This window comes from Eptesicus fuscus, chromosome 2, assembly GCF_027574615.1.
Source record: "Eptesicus fuscus isolate TK198812 chromosome 2, DD_ASM_mEF_20220401, whole genome shotgun sequence".
NCBI classification, from domain to species: Eukaryota; Metazoa; Chordata; class Mammalia; order Chiroptera; family Vespertilionidae; genus Eptesicus; species Eptesicus fuscus.
In genome coordinates, this window is record NC_072474.1 from 21,996,623 (window position 1) to 22,019,122 (window position 22,500).

General features: G+C 37.8%; 1 protein-coding gene across 1 annotated transcript in view; it reads right to left on the bottom strand.

The window, feature by feature from the left end:
• Positions 1 to 22,500, bottom strand: part of PLXDC2 (plexin domain containing 2) — a 247,352-nt gene that overhangs the window by 135,028 nt on the left and 89,824 nt on the right. Inside the window, exon 5 of the mRNA XM_054724795.1 lies at positions 974 to 1,096. Within this exon, the coding sequence (XP_054580770.1) occupies positions 974 to 1,096 (123 nt within the window). The remainder of the gene's footprint in view (positions 1 to 973; positions 1,097 to 22,500) is intronic.

Consider the following 22,500-nt stretch of genomic DNA (forward strand, 5'->3'; position numbering starts at 1 on the left):
ATGTTCCCAAGAGAAATATTAGGGATAAATTGTTGTTAATATACATTATAAACCTTAAAAGGCTCTATTTCATATTTTAAAGTTAGGAAAAGTAGATTTTCTTTCTTTTTCTTTTAATGTTTTTTTTTTATTGATTTTAAAGAGAGAGAGAGGAAGGGAGAGGAAGAGAGAGAGAAATATCAATGTGAGAGAGAAACATTAATCTGCTGCCTCTTACATGCCTCCTGCTATCTGGGCATGTGCCCTGCCTGGGAATTGAACTGGCAACCTTTTGGTGCATGGGACATGCTCAACCAATGGAGCCACATTGGCCTGGTCAGGAAAACTAGATTTTCTTACATGTATTTTAAGTATTCACTACCCTATATTTTTTTAAAGGCGTGTTCATCTTGTGGTATATAAAGTTCATAAGTTTTGAAAATTTAATATCAATGTATTATGACCCTTGCCTCTACTTGAGGAGCAGAACAAATTATCCTTATTTAGTATTCTAATAGCAGGGGCTTACTGAAAATAGCATCAAATGTACTTGCTTGGTTTGAGGAGCTGTTTAGCAACTCATTTATTATAGTGTCTAATATGTCTTACTAAACATTTGTTGAACAATCAAATGAATGAATAAAATGAGTGGCATTTGACTATATATTTACTCTGCATATTAACTGTTACGGTATAACTTTGTCATCTTAGGGTATTTGCACTGAGCAGTTTATAAATCAATCTACCAAAAACTAAACAAAATACTCCAGGTTACATCAACATTAATATAAATTTGATGATCACCATTTAAAAGTATGCATTCATGGTGAAGGCTTGGGGTGGGGAATGGGGGCAGGCTAGGAGGGACCAATTGCGGGGGGGAAGGGACATATGTAATACTTTCAACAATAAAGATTTCATTTAAAAAAGAAGACCCCAAAAATAAATAAACAAAAGTATGCATTCAGTAAAAAATAGGCTAATCAATACATACCATTATCAAAATATCTGACTGTTGAATTTCTGGAGACACTGGGATCAAAATTTGCCATTAAAGGTGCTATGTACTGTGTGGCTGTCAGCATTCGATGTACAACTTCTCCAGTGTATATGAAACCTATAATTAGAAAAGTAGGAAACATGTTAAGAAACAGCCCAGATACAATTTTAATTAAAATAGCTCCAACTCAGTTGCAGTCTTATTTTGAAAATATCATAGCAGCTAAAAACAAAACAAAAAAGGAATCAAATTAATGTCTTAATGTCTACTCAACAATAGTTGGGTCTGGATTAAGTAACACATTTGCGTAGGATTTGGTAGCACCCTGCAGACCATCAAATCAAAAACCTATATTGAACAACGGTAATTGTGGACAAAGTGACTATTATCTGGAAGAGATTATTAGGCTGAAAAGATTAGTATAGTACTATCAGTAATTCCAGCATTCAATCTGCCATTATTAATCCCTTGTTATTTTGGCAATCCATGTGAATATTTTTTACAAGTGAATGTACTTTCATGATGTTTAATTTTATTTTTTTAAACTGCAATTTCAGCTTAGGCCATTTCAGAAGCTACACATACATATCTTCATATATATTTTCTTATCTTTCTCCATTACTAAAATGGAGAAAATGTGTCAGACTTTTTTTCAAAGTTGAAGGGAAGCCAAAGACCCAAGAAAAAACTTGCACATTTCTCAGGTTACTCAATTCTTTATAATACTAGCACCTCATCAAAAAGATAAAGATTATATGTTTGCAGATAAGATGGTAAAAACACTGATATTGCACAAGGCCTCTTTGCTTATCAGTGGCGGCCTATGCTAGCAGTTGGATAATGAGAGGAAATTTACTATGGAGTACTTCCTCTTGAATTAAATTTCAATAGCTCTGATGTTACAACCTTACCCACTTTCAATTATTCACACTTGGTTTATTTACTTTGTGGATTATCCATGACAAATTGTTAATCCTATACTAGTTTCTTGCCTCCAAGTCTTAGGTCTAAAAGGAGAGTCAGCTCAGGGAATGATAACTCATTTTGATATTAATCTAAGGAATGCACAATTAAGAACATATATGTAAGTGGGCACTCACATGTGCAAACACACACACACACACACACACACACAGACTATTACAAAATAAAATTCAGAGCAAGTTATTTGTGAAAATGCAGTTGTAATGTTTAGGCAATCATAAGGTAACTAGATATCTGGGGCTATTGTAAATCATTTTTTAATTTTCACAATAATTGATAAAACAAGCAAGATTTAAAAAACACAAAATTGGGTAGGATTGAAACTTCTAGAAGTGTTCAAACTTTTGTCATCTCACTTCATGATCCAAATAAAGCTTTCATTGTATATTGTGATTTTATTGTTTCAAATTATAAACTGGAATTATTGGAGAATTAAATCTGTAGTTACTGACTTTGAAATTCATTTGTCTTTCTAGCAGTGTCTCCTTTACTTCTTTTTAAATTTTTATCAAAGGCACATTTTTAATTCTAACTATTTACCTTAAACATGTATTTTAATTAAGAAAGTCTTAACATGTATTTTAATGATTACATCTTGTTTCTTAGTTGATAAGTAATAGCTCTCAAAATAAATTTCCTATGCCTTGAAGAGAATTTTGTCCATTTGCAATTTTACACAGCTCAAATGTACTAAAGATGTTACATAAAGTTATGCAGCCATTACTTTTATTTTATTTCCCTGTAGATATTCAGAGACACTCTTGAAGTTCAAAGCCCAATTTCACATTCTTAAAATTATAAAGATGAAGAGTAACTATTTTTTCAAGGTCTATGATTTATTTTTTCTCTGATCCTCACCAACATGCCTTTGTAATTTCACCATTAAAATGGATAGAAAAATTCTAAAAGTCTGATAGTTTAAGGAAAAAATTAAATTATACTCTGCAAATGTTCTTTCAGGGACAGTAGCTCTGGATAGTTATTTCTCTATATTCTCCAGGTACTAATAGAAGAAACTGCTTGATTTGAAGAGTAGAGAATGCACTAACTCAAGGAGTAAGGTGATTTTAAATCAATACAAAATTCATTCTCCAAAACAACTCTAAGAAAAGCATCGGCAATTCCTAAAAAAAGGGTTGCAAAATGTACTACCATCGATGATTTCAGATGCTCAATTCTTACTGTTAGTTTCTAAAATCATATATATATATATGTCACTGAATGTTCCTACACAGATTTGGCAAAAAGTTATTCTCCACCTTCTATACACCCAGTTTCAGATCATGGGAATCATTAACTGTTGCTTTCTTCATCAGGAAAAAAGTTTTCCAGAATGAAAATTTCCTAAATTTCAAAGATGAAGTCTTAAATTGTCCCCAAAGAACAAAGTAAAAATATAAAAGATTTTGTTAGTATGTAAAAGCAATAATTGCAATCCTTGATTCTTCTATTATGTAAAATTAAAATAAATAACAGTCACTGTTATAGGTGGTGCATCTACTATTAACAAGAAACAACTGCTATAACGACTAGCACATCTGCCACCACTATTAATTTGCTACCACCAATAATGCTACCACCATCAAGAGGAATGTGAGAGACAATCCAAGGAGGCAAGTATCCTACCATTCCACAAAATGAATTTAATTTTGCTAATTCATGTTCCTCAGCCATATTGAAATCTACTTCCTTTAATATGTTAGGTTACTCCTTAGTGACCAAGACGTGAAATGCTTGACTGCACTGATGGGCTCTGTAGTCCTTACATCCCAAGGTTTTAAAATGTCACTTCAGCCCTGGTTATAACTGAGTGGACAGAGACCTCACAGGCAAGGAGAGCAGGGAAATGTAACTAGGGGTTGAATAGGACCCAGCTGTGCGAATGAAGGAGCCCTTGAATGCAATAAATCTGTCCTCAAGCTTCAAAGCCCCACAGCACCCATTTAGACATTTACCTCTTTTCTTCCGAATTTTATTTTTCAATTACAGTTTATATACACATATTATCTTATATTAGCTTCAGCTGTATATAGTGGTTAGATAATCATCTACTTTACAAAATGTCTTCCCCCCACCATGGAATTTCAGGTACCCACCTGGCACCATAAATAGCTGAGAGTTTCCTCAAAAAAATTAAAAATGGAACTTCCTATGACCCTGTGAGTCCACTTCTGGGTATATAGTTGAAGAAACCCAAAACTAATTTGAAAGAATATATTCACCCCTATGCTCATTGCAATATTATTTACACTTACCTTTTTTTTTTTCTTTCTTTCTTTCTTTTTTTTATTTTTTAGCTATCCTGGGCATGTACCGCTTAGTACAGAAAAAAATATTTCATTCATTTTGGTCTTTCACATTTGAGGTAATTTAGGCAAACTATTTGTATTGTGTGTGTGTGTTTTTTTCAGACTTGGTTGTAGTCATTTGAAGGGCTAATCACACATCTTCTTTGCTCACTATATGCTTCTAGTTTAAATAGTAGTCATTTATCCAGTCATAAGTTTTGCAGAAAAATTGTTATTATCCAGAAAACATGGTACCCAGAAGATACCTCCATTTGAAAGATCCAAATAAGAGAAGCAAATTTGTTTTGCGTTTTTGAATTTCAAATGATAGCTAACACACTGAATTTCCATTTGCCTTTACTAGTAAACCTAGGGTCCAATATTAATTTCAGCTGTAATCATAGTTTTGCTCTTGTACCCGGAAGGCTTCTCATGGGCTGCTTTCTGTAGAAGCTCTTCAGTCACTTGAATAATCTAGTTGTAAGTTCTGACATGAATAAACCCTCCTCAGTAATTATGTATTTATCAACTGCAATTATTTATTTATTAACCACAAGTACTATTGTGATAAGAGTGAAATTAACAATTATCTTCTCTATGCTGGCCTTTACCAATTACCTTGTTTCATGTCTTCTCTTCACTGTATCCTTATAATAACTTTGGAAACAATATTATTATTATTATTTCCCTTCATTAAATGAGGCATATAATAAAGTTGGGTAATTTGCTCAAAGCCAAATGGCTAGAATTGGTTTCTAACTCCAAATTTTATGACCTCTTTACAATATATTTTAGAATTCATTATGTTTCCAGAACTATCTGCTCTCCTCACTGGATTTCATACTTAAACAAGGAGTAGGAAAAGACCAGTTTTCTCTGTTAAAATTTCAGCACCTACACTGCAGAGCAAAGTTGTAGTCACCTCAAATCCTGCTACTTCTATTATATTACTTCATCCTCTGTTCTTTCAATTGGAAAATTGTATAAATAGGTTAAAATTAGGTTCTTTTTGCAATCTACCAAATGACTCAAACTGTTAGGAATGACATATAATTATAGACTTTATGTAATAGTACAAGCAAATCATTTCTTAGCCATGTGACTAAGTTCTTGACTTCTCTGTGCCTGTTCCCTAATCTGTTAAAATAGAGTAGTAATGGCATGAATATCATTGAGTTGTAATAGTTGAACGAGTTGATATATCAAAAGCACCTTCAAACAGGGCTTAAAATAAAATTTGCTGAAAATAACCAATCCATTAAATCATCTCTAATTTTTACCCGGAAGTCTTCTCTGTCTAATGTATACTCGTTGAGTGGCTTGCACTAAGATGGCCATATGGCTTCAAAGTCATGTTTCAGACCCAAATGGTATGATACATGTTTCTTTGCATTATTGCAGTTTGGGTTAAGGCACACCACTGACCTAACTGCAAGCCAACAGGTAATAGAACGCCTTAATGCCCACGTTCTTAGTTTGATATGTCTTTCCTTACATTCCGATGGAATAAGCACCTTGTAAAAATATTAACCTCCTATTAGTTGTAAATGGTTGTTTCATTTACTTGGAAGTGTCATAATAATAAAGCAAGCATGAGCGGCTATAACTGCCTGTGAAAGTTTAACGTATAAAGAGCTACATAAAATATTCTACTTCATCATGGTTCGGTTGATATTTTTGATCCCAGAGGAAAGGTTGGAGCTGATGCGTGTGCCTGTAGGGCACTGAGCATTTATAGTTAAGTGCTATTTTTAGGGTGCAAATGACAGTGGTGTATGCCCCCATTGCCACCTTCAGGACACGTGTACTATGATCCTTACATATTAATCAAATAGATCTGAAATTTATGGTCGTTGATCCATAAGGACTTAGAAAATGGAGTTTTCATACTGATCCCTAATTAACCTTATATATGATCTATTTCACTTCTATTCATAAAGAATTGAGTTATTCAACTTGCATTTTACAGAAATGCCCTTTTATGAATCACAATATATTCTCACATGCTATAGACTACTCCCTCCCAGACAAATACTTGTTTGTAACTCAGTCAGCCCTTTAAACAAAGCCATATGTGGCAGCAATTGCTAACTTGAAAATTAAAAGTTGTGGTTAGTTATCTGGTAATGTAACTGTCTGCCAGCAGCAACTGTACAATGACGGGGTTCACCTAACCCCCTTCCTGTGGGTACAACTGTTGCTAGTAGACCGCACAGTTCACGGTGAGGACACGGATTTGTAGATGGTTAGAGAAGAAACAGAAGAGTTTCAGAAGTTCATGTGAGCTCACTAACCACTGGCTCCTTGGAAACAAACTATAACATTGTCAATCACCCAAGATTTCCCCTTCACAATTGCAACCAGCTGTCAAGATAAAATATACCAAATCTATTTTATATAATGAAACATTATAAATATATACATTAATACTCCTTTATTCTATTGCCTTAATTGGCATCATTGGGGATTACAAATTACAACAAAATCATCCTCTGGGGACAAAAAACAACAAATTACACTTGGTTATTGGTTGCAAATTATATCCATGAAATTACCAATGTAGAATTTTATATTGGCTATATAAAGTGCCTCTCTCCAACCCTAGAGAGAAAGAGCAGGAGCCAGAATTGTGTACATGAGGCAAGAGAGACAAAAATCCGTAACTTCTTTCATTTTCATTTAGTGTTGCTTTACAAGGAGGCATTGGCCTGCTCCTTTTTACTTGAAAATCAAGTTCATCCCCTCTATTCAGGCAGATCCCACTAATTTTTCAAAAACTTTACTCCTACATGGGAGAGACGGGAAGTGTTGTTTTAAATTATTTATGCTCCTAGACTGAGGATTCAGGGATTCTGCTGTCAAATTTTAGACTCACATGGGCAGCCCCAGTACTGAGGTCTTGATTTTCAGGTATGCTGTCCCACATGTGCATAGCCTCTATTTTGAATTCCATTTTGGACCCTGATTCCTGTGAGCAGACTTTCTAGAAGGCAACTACGTGGCTTCCCGACTTATGAATATCCGCTCCTGTGGAATGCCTCCATTTACCAGGACCCAAATAATCTCTTTGGGAGCTCCCTATAGGACAGTGCAAAATTACCAGCTGGGCTCCCATCTGAGTTCTGTCCTCTAGAGAGGGGAGCTCATTCCTTGCTCCATGCCTGTCTGCCTCGTCCAAACCCCCCTTTCCTCCCCGGTTCCTCTGCCCTGGCCTAGGTGTACCAGGGAGAAATATAAAAACTGTCCCTTCCTTTTCTAAGGAGTTAAAAACTATCATGGAAATCCATTTTTCAAATGTCTAGAAACAGCCCTGGAAGGAGGATGGCCAAATGTAAAGAGAGACCACCTTCAGGTAGCCTCTACGTTATCAGACCTCGCTGTATTTATGGAATAATCTGTAGGACTGTATGTCTTACTTTAAAAATCTGGTACATTTAAAGTAAAAATATTATCTAGCAGGAGAATCGCTCATTCAGATTTCTGTCCAGAAATGTAGTTTATTCAGTTTACAAAACAAATTTTATTCTATAGTTTTGAAACTATAAATACACTTTCTCACCTCCATTCTTCCAGGAATGTTTTTGTTTTCCATCACCAATTAGACATTTCTAGGAAAGATAAAAGTCCCATCCCTAAGTTTTAACAGAATCCATCCAATCAGGGTCATGAAAAGTCCTGAATGCACTGACAATCTCTTCATTGTCCCTCCCTTATCAGTGCGAGAGAACTCATTAATCTAGACAGGAGAGAAGCCAAAGGGAGTAGAAGAGCTTTGCTTTCTCAAAGACAGCCCTCAGCATTGCACCATCACGCCCCAGTCAAGGACCTGCTCTTTTCTTCAGCATAACTAAAATAACCAACTGTTGCCTCAGATAATTTGGATTTCAATGCATGAGCATTCAACTTATAGATTTGTCTAATGTCATCTATCTATCTATCTATCTATCTATCTATCTATCTATCTATCTATCATATCTATATATATATATATATATATACTGTTTAGATATTGATAATATTAAACAACATTTTGTGTACAAAAATCAGTGAAAAGGGACTCTACAAACATAGCTGAGATGCCACATTCGGACCATATGTGTGGAGCGTCTTCACGGCTGTGACATCCTATCAGAGCCTCTGTAGAGGCTCCCGCTGCAGCTGCCCTGCTTCCTCTCCCGTCTGCTCTTGATCTTTGCCATCCTATGATCAGGCTCACATTCCTCTGACACTTCCACATCCCCTAAGATGTGTGCCTTTTTATAATCTCAGGGTTGTGATCTTATTATAATTTCTCAGACGTTTTAGCAGTCTGGACCCTTAGGGTAATAAGTGGTCAGTGAGAGGGATAAAATAACCATAATAACAAAAAGGAATTAACCCAATTGTATATTCATATTCCACTTTGTAATTTGTGCTTTCAATATGTCCTAAAATTTGAACACTCAAAACATCAGATGCTGAAAGAAAAATTTGCTTGATATACATATATGTGTATGTACTATGTATATACACAAATGTAGAAACATATATGTTTATATATACATATAAATATATATATAAATGTATATATACAGTGTGTGTGTATATATTAGATTCTATAGATTGTATAAATCAATACACAACACATATTGAACATCTCAGAATCTGAAGCAAAATAAAGCCCATCCTACTTCCTCTGAAAGCATTTTAGGCATGGTTTACCATTCTTCTGACCCAGATGCACAGAACCATCAATATTTTGGTTAATACCACCTACACTGAACTTTTCAAAAAGGCATTTATTTTCACAGATATGTTTTCATACATAACATTTATCCACTCTATTTTAGAACAGTGTAATTACTGAGAGCAGTGAGAGATTGCGAGAAGCCCTAAGACTTTCTTTCCTCATCCATGCCTTATATTTCTCTCCCAATTCTTCCTCACACTAAAAGAAAAGAAAAGAAAAGAAAAGAAAAGAAAAGAAAAGAAAAGAAAAGAAAAGAAAAGAAAAGAAAAGAAAAGAAAAGAAAGGTAGGGAGGAAGGAAGAAAGGAAGGAAGGAAGAGAGAACCAAAGAAAAGGAAGAAATAAAAGGAAAGAAGAAACAAAAATAAAGTCAAGTTTATGCAGGGTCAACTCTTCCTAGAGTTGACTCAGGGGAGGGTTTATTAGAATACACTATAGACCCGATGCACAAAATTCGTGCAAGAATAGGCCTTCCTTCCCCTGGCTGCCGGCACTTGCTTCCCTCTGGCACCCAGGACCCAGACTTCCCTCCAGCCGCCAGCAGGCACCTGGGACCCTGGCTTCCCTTGCAGCCCCAGCTTCGTCCGGAAGGTTGTCCAGAAGGACATCCAGTCTAATTAGCATATTACGCTTTTATTATTATAGACTAGGGGCCCAGTGCACGAATTTGTGCACCTTGAAAGGATCTGTGGGCTGCGAGGCTGTGGTGGGCACAGGGAGGGTCTCAGCCCATCCTCCATGCCCCTGCCCAGCCCCTCCCACTGTGGCCCCAGGTCCCCTGTCTGCCAGCAGCCCCGCTCCTGCCACGGCGCCAGCCCTGCTTGTACCCACTGACAGCGCAGAGCAATTAGGGCTGGCACCAGCAGCAGGTGTGAGTGGGACCAGCACCAGCAGTGGGTGTGAGCAGCAGCTGCTGCCCCGATCGCCCCTCAGGAGCAGAGGGAGGTGGAGAAGCCCTCAGGGGCAATAGGGGCCAGCAGCCGCCGCTCACACCCACTGATGGCGCTGAGCCATTGGGACCGGCACCGGGCACTGGCAATGGGTGCAAGCGGTGGCTCCAGCACCAGCAGTGGGTGTGAGCGGAGCTGGTGCCAGCAGCAGGTGAAAACACCAGGTGGAACTGTTGTGCGCGGGAGCAAAGAATTCTCAGGCTCGCCCCGATGACAGTGACCGACGCCCCACCTTGGTCTGGCGCCTCTGTTCATTTGCTTCAGGATTCTGCCATGGCCAACACCTGCCATGTTCCACACGCACCCCCTGGTGGTCAGCACACATCATAGTGACTGGTTGTTTAGTTGTTCCGCCATTCGGTCTATTTGCATATTAGCCTTTTATTATATAGGATATTCTTCCAGAACAGTTAGTATATAGAATTCTTTGTATTTATTTGGAATATGGTCATTGAGAACCAAAAAGAGTAGCATTTGGATAGCATTATCATTTATTTCACAAATTAGATCCTAATTCAAATGTCAAAGATTTTACTTCCTATAATTCTACTGTGGAATATTTTGACTGAATATGTTTATTTTGATAAAAATACTGACAAAACATTTTTCTTTGACCTTGGAAGTTTTAGCAAGTAATATTTAGATTCTAAAATTCTTAAATACATATTCAAACATTCACACACACTCAAATGTGGACATTTTGTGATGTTCAACCAGTTTTTATTTGTTTATATGTGAATGTGTATTTTAATCATTTATAATCTTAAAAAGATAAAATTCATATTATAGGCATAGAATATGTGCTTATGCAAAAGGAATAAAAAAACAGTGAGCACACACATTTCAGTTTATCTACCAACCAGACTAAAAATCCTATCTAATAAAACACAAATTTGACCTTTAAAATACAATTTCCCTCCTGAGAGCTAATATTGTTATAAATTTTTGTTTAACATTTCCTTCCTTTCCTTCATAGTTTTTACACAATATATTTACATCCCTAAATAATTAGCTTTCCATATATTTAGACTTCAAAATAATTGACTTGTATTGTAAGTATTCTCCGAAAGTCTTTATTTTTGTGTAAATCTAAGTTCCTAAGAGATCATTGTACAAGTAGCTGTGTCTCACTCATTTTCACTGCTGTATCATATTCCACTATATGACTAAGCCACAATTAATTTATCCATTAGACTCTTGAGGACATTCACATTGTTTCAATTTTTTGCTATCATTTAAAAGTTCCACATATGACCTGGCTCATGTACAAGATTTTCTAATGTATAAACCCAGAAGCTGTATGAGTAGCTCATATGGCATGCACATGTGAAACCTCACCACATAATGGGGAATTGTTTTTCTAAGCAGTTACACCAAACGACACATCTACTGCTACTATATACATATTTGCATTGCTTCAGAACCCTATCAAAATTTGATATCATCTCACTTTTAACTTTTCCTAATCTAGTTGTTGTAAAATTATATGGCATTGTGGCACTAATTTACATTACTCAATTGAAATTACTCAATTACATTGATTAATTTACACTACCCAATTGTAAGGTTGAGTAACAATGAAATTCAATGTTTTTCTCAGAAGGTCATTTGCCATTAAAGTTTCCTTAAAGTGCCTGAACATTTCTTGCCTTTTTCTTATTGATTTCTAGGACTCATTTCCTAGCTTTAAAAAAAAAGAAATTCTGGATACTATCTATGTTTTGTTCTTTTTGTGCATTCTTAAAGTGTTCCTTACTCCAAAATTATAGAGCTGTCCTCTAAATATTTTATAAATTTACCTTATACATTTTTTCTTCCACCTAATATTATTTTTGAAGGTATAAAATATGGGTCAACTGGTGCTTTTTTCTAGAGAAATAACACAATATAACTTTTTGAAAATGTCATCCTATCCTCACTAACCTGCAATATCAACTTAATCTTAAGTCTAATTTTCATAAATCTATGTGACTTATATTATAGTCTCTGTTTTGCAATATCAACTTAATCTTAAGTCTAATTTCCTAAATCTATGTGACTTATATTATAGTCTCTGTTTTGATGCACTGGTCAGTTTGTTTATTCCTATGTGGACACCACAGTGCTTTATTTCTACGTGTTTATTATCTGGTGAATGAAAAGATCATCAACTATCAGTGTTTTTCTTTAAGAATCAGAGACTACCCCTAGTCCTATGTTCTTCTACATATATTTTAGATTAATTTGTCAAGATACACATATGTGCATGTACACAAAAATAAAATAACCATGTTAAAACTTGACTGGCATTTCACTGACATTATGTCAGTCTGGGATGAAATTCCTTTTGATTTTGGGTCTCCCATCCATGAAGATGGTATATAATTTTATTTATTTAGGTATTCTCAGGTATCTTTCACAATTTTAAAAGTAATTTTCTAAAAAATGTATTTTATATAATTTTTAGGTTAACTCCAATTTAGGTAGTCTTTTTTGACTTTATTTTCAATTATATTTTCCTACAGTTTGCAGTGGCATTCAGAAATGCAATTGACTTTGTACATTGATTTTATATTCAGCAATTTCGCTCAACTCCCAAATGAATTCTAAAAATGTATCTGTACAATTTTTTTTTTTTGGGGGGGGAGCTTTTGTATTTTGACAATAACATTTGAAAATAATGAGAATATATTTTTCCTTTCCAACCATTATGCCTTTTATTTCCTTCTCACGAATTATATATTGTGTATTGTTTTAATGCAGAAATAATAAACTCTTTTTAAAATATATATCTAACTGATAAATTAAAATCTGTAGAACATTTCAGAACAATTCATAATCTAATCAAAATAATTACCACAAAGATATTTTATTTGACTGGATAAATTTGCAAAATATTTAGATAGAATGTCACTGCTGAAGAATAACAATTTTGATTATTTCTCCTTTCCATTTCTTCTTCTAAGAAATTCATTCACACCTTAGATAGAAATAGGTAAATTTCTTTCAAGGCATCAAACCATAGATATCTGAGCACTTTATTTCTCTTGCTATTTCATTAGAGATGTCATTTTTCCATAAACATTGCAACATCTCATTATCAAATCAACATAAAGCAGTAGAAAATGTTATTTGCAAAAGTGACTCACTTACTTCTCAATTTATTGTGCCTTTGAGAATAGGACAAAGGGGGATATAGCAAACAAAAGGCAAGCAACAGCTCAGCCAGCTTGGCTCAGTGGTTGCACGTCGACCTATGAACCAGGAGGTTTGATTCCAGGTCAGGGCACATGCCTGGGTTGAGGGCTCAATCCCCAGAAGAGGACGTGCAGGAGGCATCCAATCAGTGATTCTCTCCCATCATTGACGTGTCCATCTCTCTCTCTCCTTCCCTCTCTGAAATATATATACACATATATACTAGAGGCCCAGTGCACGAAATCGTGCACGGGGGTTGTGTCCCTCAGTCCAGCCTGCACCCTCTCCAATCTGGTACCCCCCGAGGGATGTCCGACTGCCCATTTAGGCCTGATACTGGGATCGGGCCTAAATGGGCAGTCAGACATCCCTCTCACAATCTGCTGGCTCCCAACTGCCTGCCTGCCTTCCTGATTGTCCCTAACCGCTTCTTCCTGCCAGCCTGATCACCTGCCAGCCTGATTGATGCCTAACTGCTTCGCTACCAGTGTGTTTGCCCCCAACTGCCCTCCCCTGCAGGCCTGGTCACCCCTAACTCCCCTCCCCTGCAGGCTTGATCGCCCCCAACTGCCCTCCCCTGCTGGCCATCTTGTGGTGGCCATCTTTGACCACATGGGGGCAGCCATCTTGTGTGTTGGAGTGATGTTCAATTTGCATATTATTCTTTTATTAAATAGTATTAGATAGGATAGAGGCCTGGTGCACGGGTGGGGGTCGGCTGGTTTGCCCTGAAGGATGTCCCAGATCAGGGTGGGGATTCCCTTGGGACATGGGGCAGCCTGGGCGAGGGGCCTATGGTGGTTTGCAGGCTGGCCACGCCCCCCAACAACCCAAGCGGAGGCCTTGGTATCTGGGATTTATTTATCTTCTATAATTGAAACTTTGTAGCCTTAAGTGGAGGCCAAGGCAGGCCAAGGCTGCGGAAGCTTGGCTTCCTCCATTGCCGGGGGGCAACTCAAGCCTCCTGCTCTCTCTGAAGCCACAGCCATCTTGGTTGGATTAATTTGCATACTCACTCCTGATTAGCTGTTGGGCGTGGCTTGTGGGTGTAGCGGAGGTACGGTCAATTTGCATATTACTCTTTTATTAGATAGGCTATTTTAAAGGCAAGCAACAGAACCACCACTCTGAGACAACAGAAGAATTCTCCACTCCTCTTAGGTTAACTGCTACAATCAGTAGAAAAAGACCTTCCAAGTGCATCTGAACTTTTTTAGATGCCTCCCAGGGAAAATAAGAAATTCTTACATTTATTTTTTCAACGCCTTTACCTTTATATATGTCAAAAGTCTCCGAGGGCAAAGCTATCACCTTCTTAGGTTGAAATGAGGCCCTCATCCAAGGGGATGGGAAAAGGCCTGGAAGCTGTACTGCAATTAATAACCTGCTTTTCTAATGGGTTAGCTTTTGTGGAAGAGCAGCAGGAGCCCGTGGCTCACATGCACTTCTGTGGGACTGGTTCAGACTAATCAGAACCGGGGCACACATTGTTAAATTTTATTTCACTTTATGTCTGCTAAGGTAGAGCACGAAAAGGTTCACCATGCTGGGAGGAATGCTTGCCCCGGACAGTCCCCTGCAGCTCCTGCTCAATGCCTGAGTGGGGCAGTCCAGGTGACTGCAGGTAGTTCGGCCTCAGTGAATGACCCGGCCTTAGCAGTGCACCTGGTATATGTTCCCAAAGCTCAATAAAACTGGGGCAAGCCTGTACTGAATCAGACACCACTGCTACAGTAACACCCCTTTAAATAAAATTTAATACTGTTTTAACCTTTCCAAAAATTGGAGATATAGGAGGCATGGGAGAGATGAAATTAATAGTTCATTGTTCAGACTTCAACATTTTCTTTCTCAGACATTGCTATTATGAGAAATCCTACTCAGCCCTGCCGTGTGGCTCAGTGGGAAGTAGACCTATGAACCAAGACGACATGGTTCTATTCCAAGTCAGGCACATGGCCAGGTTGTGGGCCCAATCCCCAGTGGGGGGAGTGCAGGAGGGAGCCAATCAGTGATTTCCTCTCATCATTGATGTTTCTATCTCTCCTTCTCCATTCCTCTCTGAAATCCATAAACTATATTTTTTTAAAAAGGAAACCCTACTCAGGTAGTTAATGACCCCTAGCCCTCTCCTTCCTGTTTAAAACATCTCTCGGGGGGAAAAAAGGATATTATGTACTATGGTGTGAATGGTATATAGTGTTCACCATGCTATCCCCTCTCAGGAGTATTTACGTGTTGCTGAGGAAGATGACCCTCCTAATCCTCCTTACACTAAAGGAATGGTTCTCCCCAGTCATTTCAAACAAGGGACTGAAATCACCCAGGTGAGCCTCTACTCACAGCTGACCTTGAATAGAGGGTCAGCGCAGATCCCCCACTAAGCCCTACCATCCTGCAAAGAGTGGAGGCTGACATATTGTGTGTGTGGCTCACTGCAACCCCTCAGGGGGCTGTAACCACCCTCTGCTGGCTCTGCAACGCGGGAGGTTTCTGAAGACTGGGCGCTAATGGTGCGGGTTAAGGGTGTGGGAGTGACATGGGAGTCCCTCTGGTTTATGGCTGCTTGCTGACCAATGAATTTATAATGTACCAAACACTATACAAAACCAAGATTTCATTACAATCTAGCCATTCCAGGAACAACAATCATTGAGGAGAAAGTGCTAAAAAAAATAAATAAAAATTGCAGCCCTGGCATGTGTGGCTCAGTGATTAAAGCATGGGCCCGCCCACCTGAAGGGTCGCAGGTCAAGGGCACATAGCTGGGTTGCAGGTTTGCTACCCTCTCCCAGTCAGGGCGCATGAGGAAGGCAACCAGTGGAGGTGTCTCTCTTACCTTGATGTTTCTCTCTCTCTCTGTTGTTCTCCCCCTCCCTTCCATTCTCTCTGGAAAGCAATGGAAAGAATCTCCTCATGTGAGGATTAACAACAACAAAATTGCATTGTGGATTTCTTTTATCTCCTTATCAGATAAGCTTTTAAGAGTAGGTCAATTTACTTATCTTTGTACTCTATGCTACTGGGCTTGGCACGGTGTCTGGCATATAAGGAATAAATCGGGTTTCAAGAATGAGAATGCTGAATTTCCAAATGCTGCCGCAGAGATAGAAAGCCCCCCTGGCCTGGTCACTGCCTGGCTCTTCACAGCTGCCTCCTACCCCTGCACACGCACCCTGCATTTCAGCTCCTCTCTGCTCTCCCCGGGCCCAGGGGCTTTGTGACTTCGCACATGCTGCTTTTTCTGCCTGAAACACACTGTCCTCCTTCTGTGCCTGGAAAATCCTATTCGTCTTTCAAGCTTCAACTGAAATATCCCTTCAGTGAAGCCTTCTTTTATCCACTCCAACTCCCAAGATCTGATTTCCCCCGTCAGTGTTCCATCCCTACGCTCACCCAGACTTCTATTACCAGCTTTATCACACTGAGTTACAGTGGTTTAGTTGGCCCATGTTTACCTCTTAGCACCAGTTACTGACTATAGAGGACAGTGATTGTAACTTTTTAATGTTTGTGTCTCAACATAGTGTCTGACCATTAGTCGTGTACTCATCCAATTTGCAAGCAATTATGGAGTGCTTAGCATGTTTGAGGGATTGCACTAGGCCTGGAGGTTAGAGGAGGGAGAAGGCCATTCTCTGGGCTTCACAGAGAATGGCATGTGATGAGGCTGGAGAGCAAGCGTCAGGGGTCAGCCTGTGGGAGGCCATGGCAGCCACAGCAAAGGTCTGGGAACTTTTTTCAAAGACGAGGGGGACACACTGAAGCGATGAAGCAGAGACTTGATATGACCAGATCTGCTTTACTGGAAGCGCATTCTGATAAACACCACCTTCAGGGGAGTGTTTATTTCTAGAGCAGACGAATGGAGAATGAGTACAAAGCAAAATTCAACTGGTGTTGGGGAGCACAAGAGTCTTGGTTGGAAAGTTGTGAGGAGGACATTCTGAGAAAAGGGAAGTGTGTGGAAGGCCACCTGCCCTGTTTATGGGAATTCTGACTTAGGGGAGATTTAGGGGAGTGTCGAAGGCGGCGCCCCTAATTATTCCTTGACCTTTCCAAATAAGTCTGCCCAAGTGCAGACCCACAGGTGTTAATCCTCATGCTTAATCCCTAGATGCCCTTGCCTAGAGGACAATGTAAACACATGTGTCCTCCCAAGATTACTCACCTACTGATTGTGTCTAAAGATAAAAACTGCAATAAAAGCCTAAGAAGGCAGGCAATGGAGGCTGTTCTTGGCCACTAGAGCCAGGAGCCCCTTAGCCCTCTGTTTCACAGTGGAACTGTGTCTGAGTAATCTGTTCACCCATCGATCAGGGGCTCCATCGTTCAGGGGCTGCTGGTCAGCCCCGGCAAACTGGGTCTATTTCTGCCCCACCCCCTGAGTCTGGGTATTGGATACACAGGTGGTTTACATATTATGGATTTTTTAATACAGCTGATATATTTAAAAGTATTTAAGGTTTATATTCAGGCAGAGTATACACAATGAGTAAGGAGGAATCTTGAAACAGGGTGAACAGTTCACTATTTCAACAATCCATGGAAAGATGGAATGGGCTTAAAACTAGGAGTGAGGTAGACAGAAGAAGACACATCAACGAGTTTTTCAAAAGTAGAATCAATACTCAGATGGTTCATTAGATAAAGGGTGGGGTGCTGAGAAAGGAGTTAAATGGAAGATGATGGTGCCATTTACTAAAATGAGGAAACTCATGGAGAAAAAGCTAAATCTAGGCTTCGAGACTAGTTTCAGAATCAAAGAATGCAAAAAATAGAATCCAACTCCTGTCACTTCTATGCAAGCTTAGGCATCACAATAAAAGGGGTCACATCGTGACTTTTCCATCGCGGAAAGTTCCCTGTTGAGTTAGTTGCCTTTGCATTAAGCCCTTGGGAACCGTGGGGACCTGGCAATAATCATATTCTATCCATTTCAAGACTTACAAAAGAGAGGGATCGCCTGCTAATTTCACCATAAAACTGGACGTGTATCTCTGCTACAGATAACATGAGGATGCAAGACACACATAGATAAACTATCTTGAAATAACTAAAAAAATAAAAAAAAAAAAAATCACTTCAAGAGTAGCATTCCATTTTGATGTCATTTTCTGTGGTATAAATCTTAATTTAAGTAGAGCATTTAAATGACAAATTCATTTATTTCCCTGCTGACAATGTACTTGCAATATTAGTAGCTCATAAACACTATAAGGGGATATAGCAAATTTGTTTCATGATAAAGATTTTCTTTCCAACTTTGATACGGTCCTCTCTTTGGAATAAGCTAAGGGAGAATAAGTATTGATATAACATTACATAAATAAAAAGCAAAACAAGTATATTATACTTAAAAATCTATAAAACACAACTGTAGAAATATTATAAATATGCTCTGACAGAAGACTTTTTCTGAGGCTCCCAACCTAATGCAGATGAAGCAGAGGGTAATGGGGAGAAAAACATGGGGTGGAAATGCAGAGGAGGATGCCTTTTTCAGGAAAAGAAAAAAGACAATACAATGAGGAGACCAGCGAGGGTCGGCACAGAGTGAATCCTGAAAGGGAATTGGAACCTTTTTATTTTCATAAGAGAACAATTAAGGTTAATCTCCATTCTGTTTAGTAACTCAGTGAGGGACTGTGAAATAAAATCCAAATGATCATCAAAATGTTGTGGAGAAGTATTAGAAAATATTTGAAGAGGTGCATTAGGATCTGTGAACTTCCTGGATATGAAATGCTTCTCAAAATAATTGTGCTCCTGGAAAATTAATTTTGTTATAAGAAAGGATAACCATAGATTGGTTCTCTGGTTCTCATGCAGATTTTGCCCCAAATGTGGTCATTCATCCTTTTTGTGTGTTTGTGTGTGTGTTTGTTTGAATTGTGGTAAGAACACTTCTTTGACCCACTGCCTGAGCAGGGGTGTGTTCTTTAATCTCCATATACTGTTACTTTTCCAGTTTTCCTTTAGCTATTAATTTTCTAGTTTGTGGCCAGAAAAGGTGCTTGATACGATTTCAGTCTTCTAAAATTTGTTAAGACTTGTTTTGTGGCCTAACATATAACCTATCCTGAAGAATGTTCCATATGGACTTGAGGAGAATGTTTATTCTGGGCTGTTGGATGGAATATTCTGCATATGTCTGTTAGGTTCCTTTGATCTGTATTGTTATTCAAGTCCACTGTTTCCTTATTGATTTTCTGTCTGGAAGTCGTATCCATTATTGAAGGGGGGGATATTGAAGTTCCCTGTTATGATTTCTTCCTGTCTATTTCTCCCTTCAGTTTGTCTTTGCTTGATTTACATATTTATGAGCTTTAATGTTGGGTGCACATATATTTAATTGTTATGTCTTCCTGATGCATTGATTCTTTTATCACTATGTAAAATTCTTCGTCTCTTGTGATAGGCTACACTTACATTAGAAGTTTGCTTTGTGTGATATAAGTATAGCTATCCCTTTTCTCTTTTGGTTTCCATTTGTATGAAATACCTTTTCCATCCCTTCTTTTTGAGCCCATGTGTGTCCTTAATTCCAAAGTGAGTTTCTCGTGACAGCATATAGTTGAATCTTGATTTTGTTTTTGTTTTTTAATCCATTCAGTAGTAATTCTTCTGATTAGGAAGGATAATCCATTTTCATTTAAAGTAATTATTGAGAAGGAAGGACTTACTACTGTGATTTTGGTTGATATGTATCTCTGCCCCAGATTTTGTTGGTTGTTTTCTGTCTATCTTATAGATCCTTTATTCCTATTTTCTTCTCCTATTACTTCCCTTTGTATTTCATTGATTTTTTTATAATGATATGCTTTAATTCCTCTTTTTCTTTTATGTATTTTCTATAGGTATTTTATTTGTGGTTACCATGGGCTTATATAAACATATCATACTTTTAACAGTCTATTTTAGCTGATAACACCCATGTTTGGTCATTCTTAATTGGTTTTAAAATGAATATGTCTTTCCTGCAATGATTACAGAGTGATTTTTTATAATATTTATTGATAAAACAAGCATTTCACATTGACAGTTTTGGTTTAGACTTTGAACTAAACTAAACCAAATGTTAGTTAATAAATATGTATATTTTACTTGGAGAATATCTATGGTTCAAGTGAAACATTTCTCTGATTCCCAACACAATTGTCTTCAAAAATCTAAATTGAATAAAAAATGTACTTATCTTTCAAATTATAAAACATCATAACATTAGTTGCTAGTATAGGTAAAAATAAATAATTTAGTTTTAAGTAAGTAGAATAATACATTTGTTTTTAAATGGCACGAGGAATTTACCATCAAGGTTAAAATAAATAAGCATATGTGAAAGTATTAGAAATAATAGAAGACATTTTATTACCTTTTCCATTGTGTATAACTTAGGTTTACAAGTCTGCCACCCGCACTAAACGGGACATTCCCGCAGAGTAGGGAATGCATGGTCATTGTAACCCCCTCTGCCTATTGCTCTGTGAAGTACATAACAGGTTCTCTATAATGTTCGATTGTGTAACTAAGCAGAAGAGTAATAAAACCACATTTGAGTTTAATTCGGTACAATTATACGCCCCGGTGAGGGAGTGAGTGTAGACAAGGAGCCTAGCAAGGAGCCAGAAGCGACTGGAATAATCCAGGTGTGAGGTGACATGAAGCCTAACTGTTGGCAGTGAGTAAGGAAAGAAAGGGATGGGTCAAATGGAGTCTGTGGGGGAAAGGAACCCAGATAATCAAAAAGGAAAAGCAAGACAAAGACAACCTTAACATGGAGATCCTGCAAAACTGAAAAGACTGATGAAATAAGGACCACGGTTTGGGAGGGGAGGCGATGAGCCAGGAACGATGGTGCCACAGAAGTCTCAACAGGTGGGGTCTACGCTACCAATGCTACCACTGAGGCAAGTGAACAGAACATTTCTGATCAGGCCGTTCCCTGTTACTGCTTATGACAAAGACCATAAGAGAAAGAACACATTTTTGATGAAAGGTGATAAGAAAAGAGTTCTAAGTGGCATGGCCTGTCATTTACTGCCTTGGTGACGCAGCACGAATTTATCTATCCAGTTTTCTCCCCAGGGTAGGCAAGGTCAGGTCTGCTACTCTTCCATGTTTTTCAATTCTTTGCTGTATGCTCTCCTTTCTATTTCCCCTTTCTGGAGAGCCCTTCTTCTGCATATACTATACCTGTCAAAATCCTTTTTCTCCAGCTTTATCTTCAACACTTCTTCCTGAGCAGTCTCCATCCTACCAGGCAGAGGTTGCATTCACTTGAACTTTCATGTCATTTCTCAACTTTACCATGGTGGCATAGACAATAGTTATTGGCATATCGTGTTTCTTTTGTTAGACACATTAATCTTCCTTCAATGAGAGAAAGGATCAGATTCGTGTATTCCTCTAAATGCTTAGAAAATAAAACTGTGCTTTTCATATTTCAATTATTCCTCCATTTATTAAACAAAAAGCAGATTCAGATCAAATGTTGTTTTGGAGGCTGGATACAGCACTGAAAAGATGGAGAGCATCCTGCCTTCCTGGAGGTCACTTTCCATGTTTTAGAATTACATTGACTAGTTAAGGTTCTCTAATTCTAAATGTTATTACTCTATTGATCGTTTCATAATTATGTAGCATTTTTAAAATACATTGAAATATTTTCTACTTAAATGATTTTGTAATTATTTCCCATCTGAAAGAAGATATCAGAAAGGCTATTTTCAAATAGAAAATTACTGATTGCAATCACTAAGAAGAGAAACCTGTAGACAAAAAAAAAATATGTTCTCAGACAAAATAATCTTACTAATCTAATTCTTTTGAGCTAAGCTTACAAACACCGGGCAGAATATCCTAGAAGAAAGACTCTTGTATAATGAGTTTTTAATGCTTTCAGTGAATCACTGGAAATATAATTTATCAGCCTCAGAAAGAAGCTGCTATTTTACTCAAGGGATAACAACATCTAATATGCTCAAGTTGCCAATTTGTGTGGAAACATTTAAAACCACTTCATGACAGCAATTCCCAGTGGTGGCAGCAACGTGGTACTTTATAAAACTAATGCATTATAAAAAATGATGACATATTTTGTTGTGACACTGCCCAAAACTCAATACTATTGCTAAATACTTCCTGGAAACAAAAGGATAAAAACCATCCCAATATTAACTGGTATAAGCAGAAATTTTGGAAAATGTGATATTCTATTTCACAAAGAAATATAAATATTGTAACCTCCCTAAGGTATGGGTTAGCATTGTCAATCATAATGGATTGTATTCCTTCTCATTTTTTAAAACTAGGCAATTTATTGCCCAGGATTAGGAAAGGTTCAACTTTTTCTTTTTCTCCTTCAGAAAACGATCAAGACATTTGTTGATCTA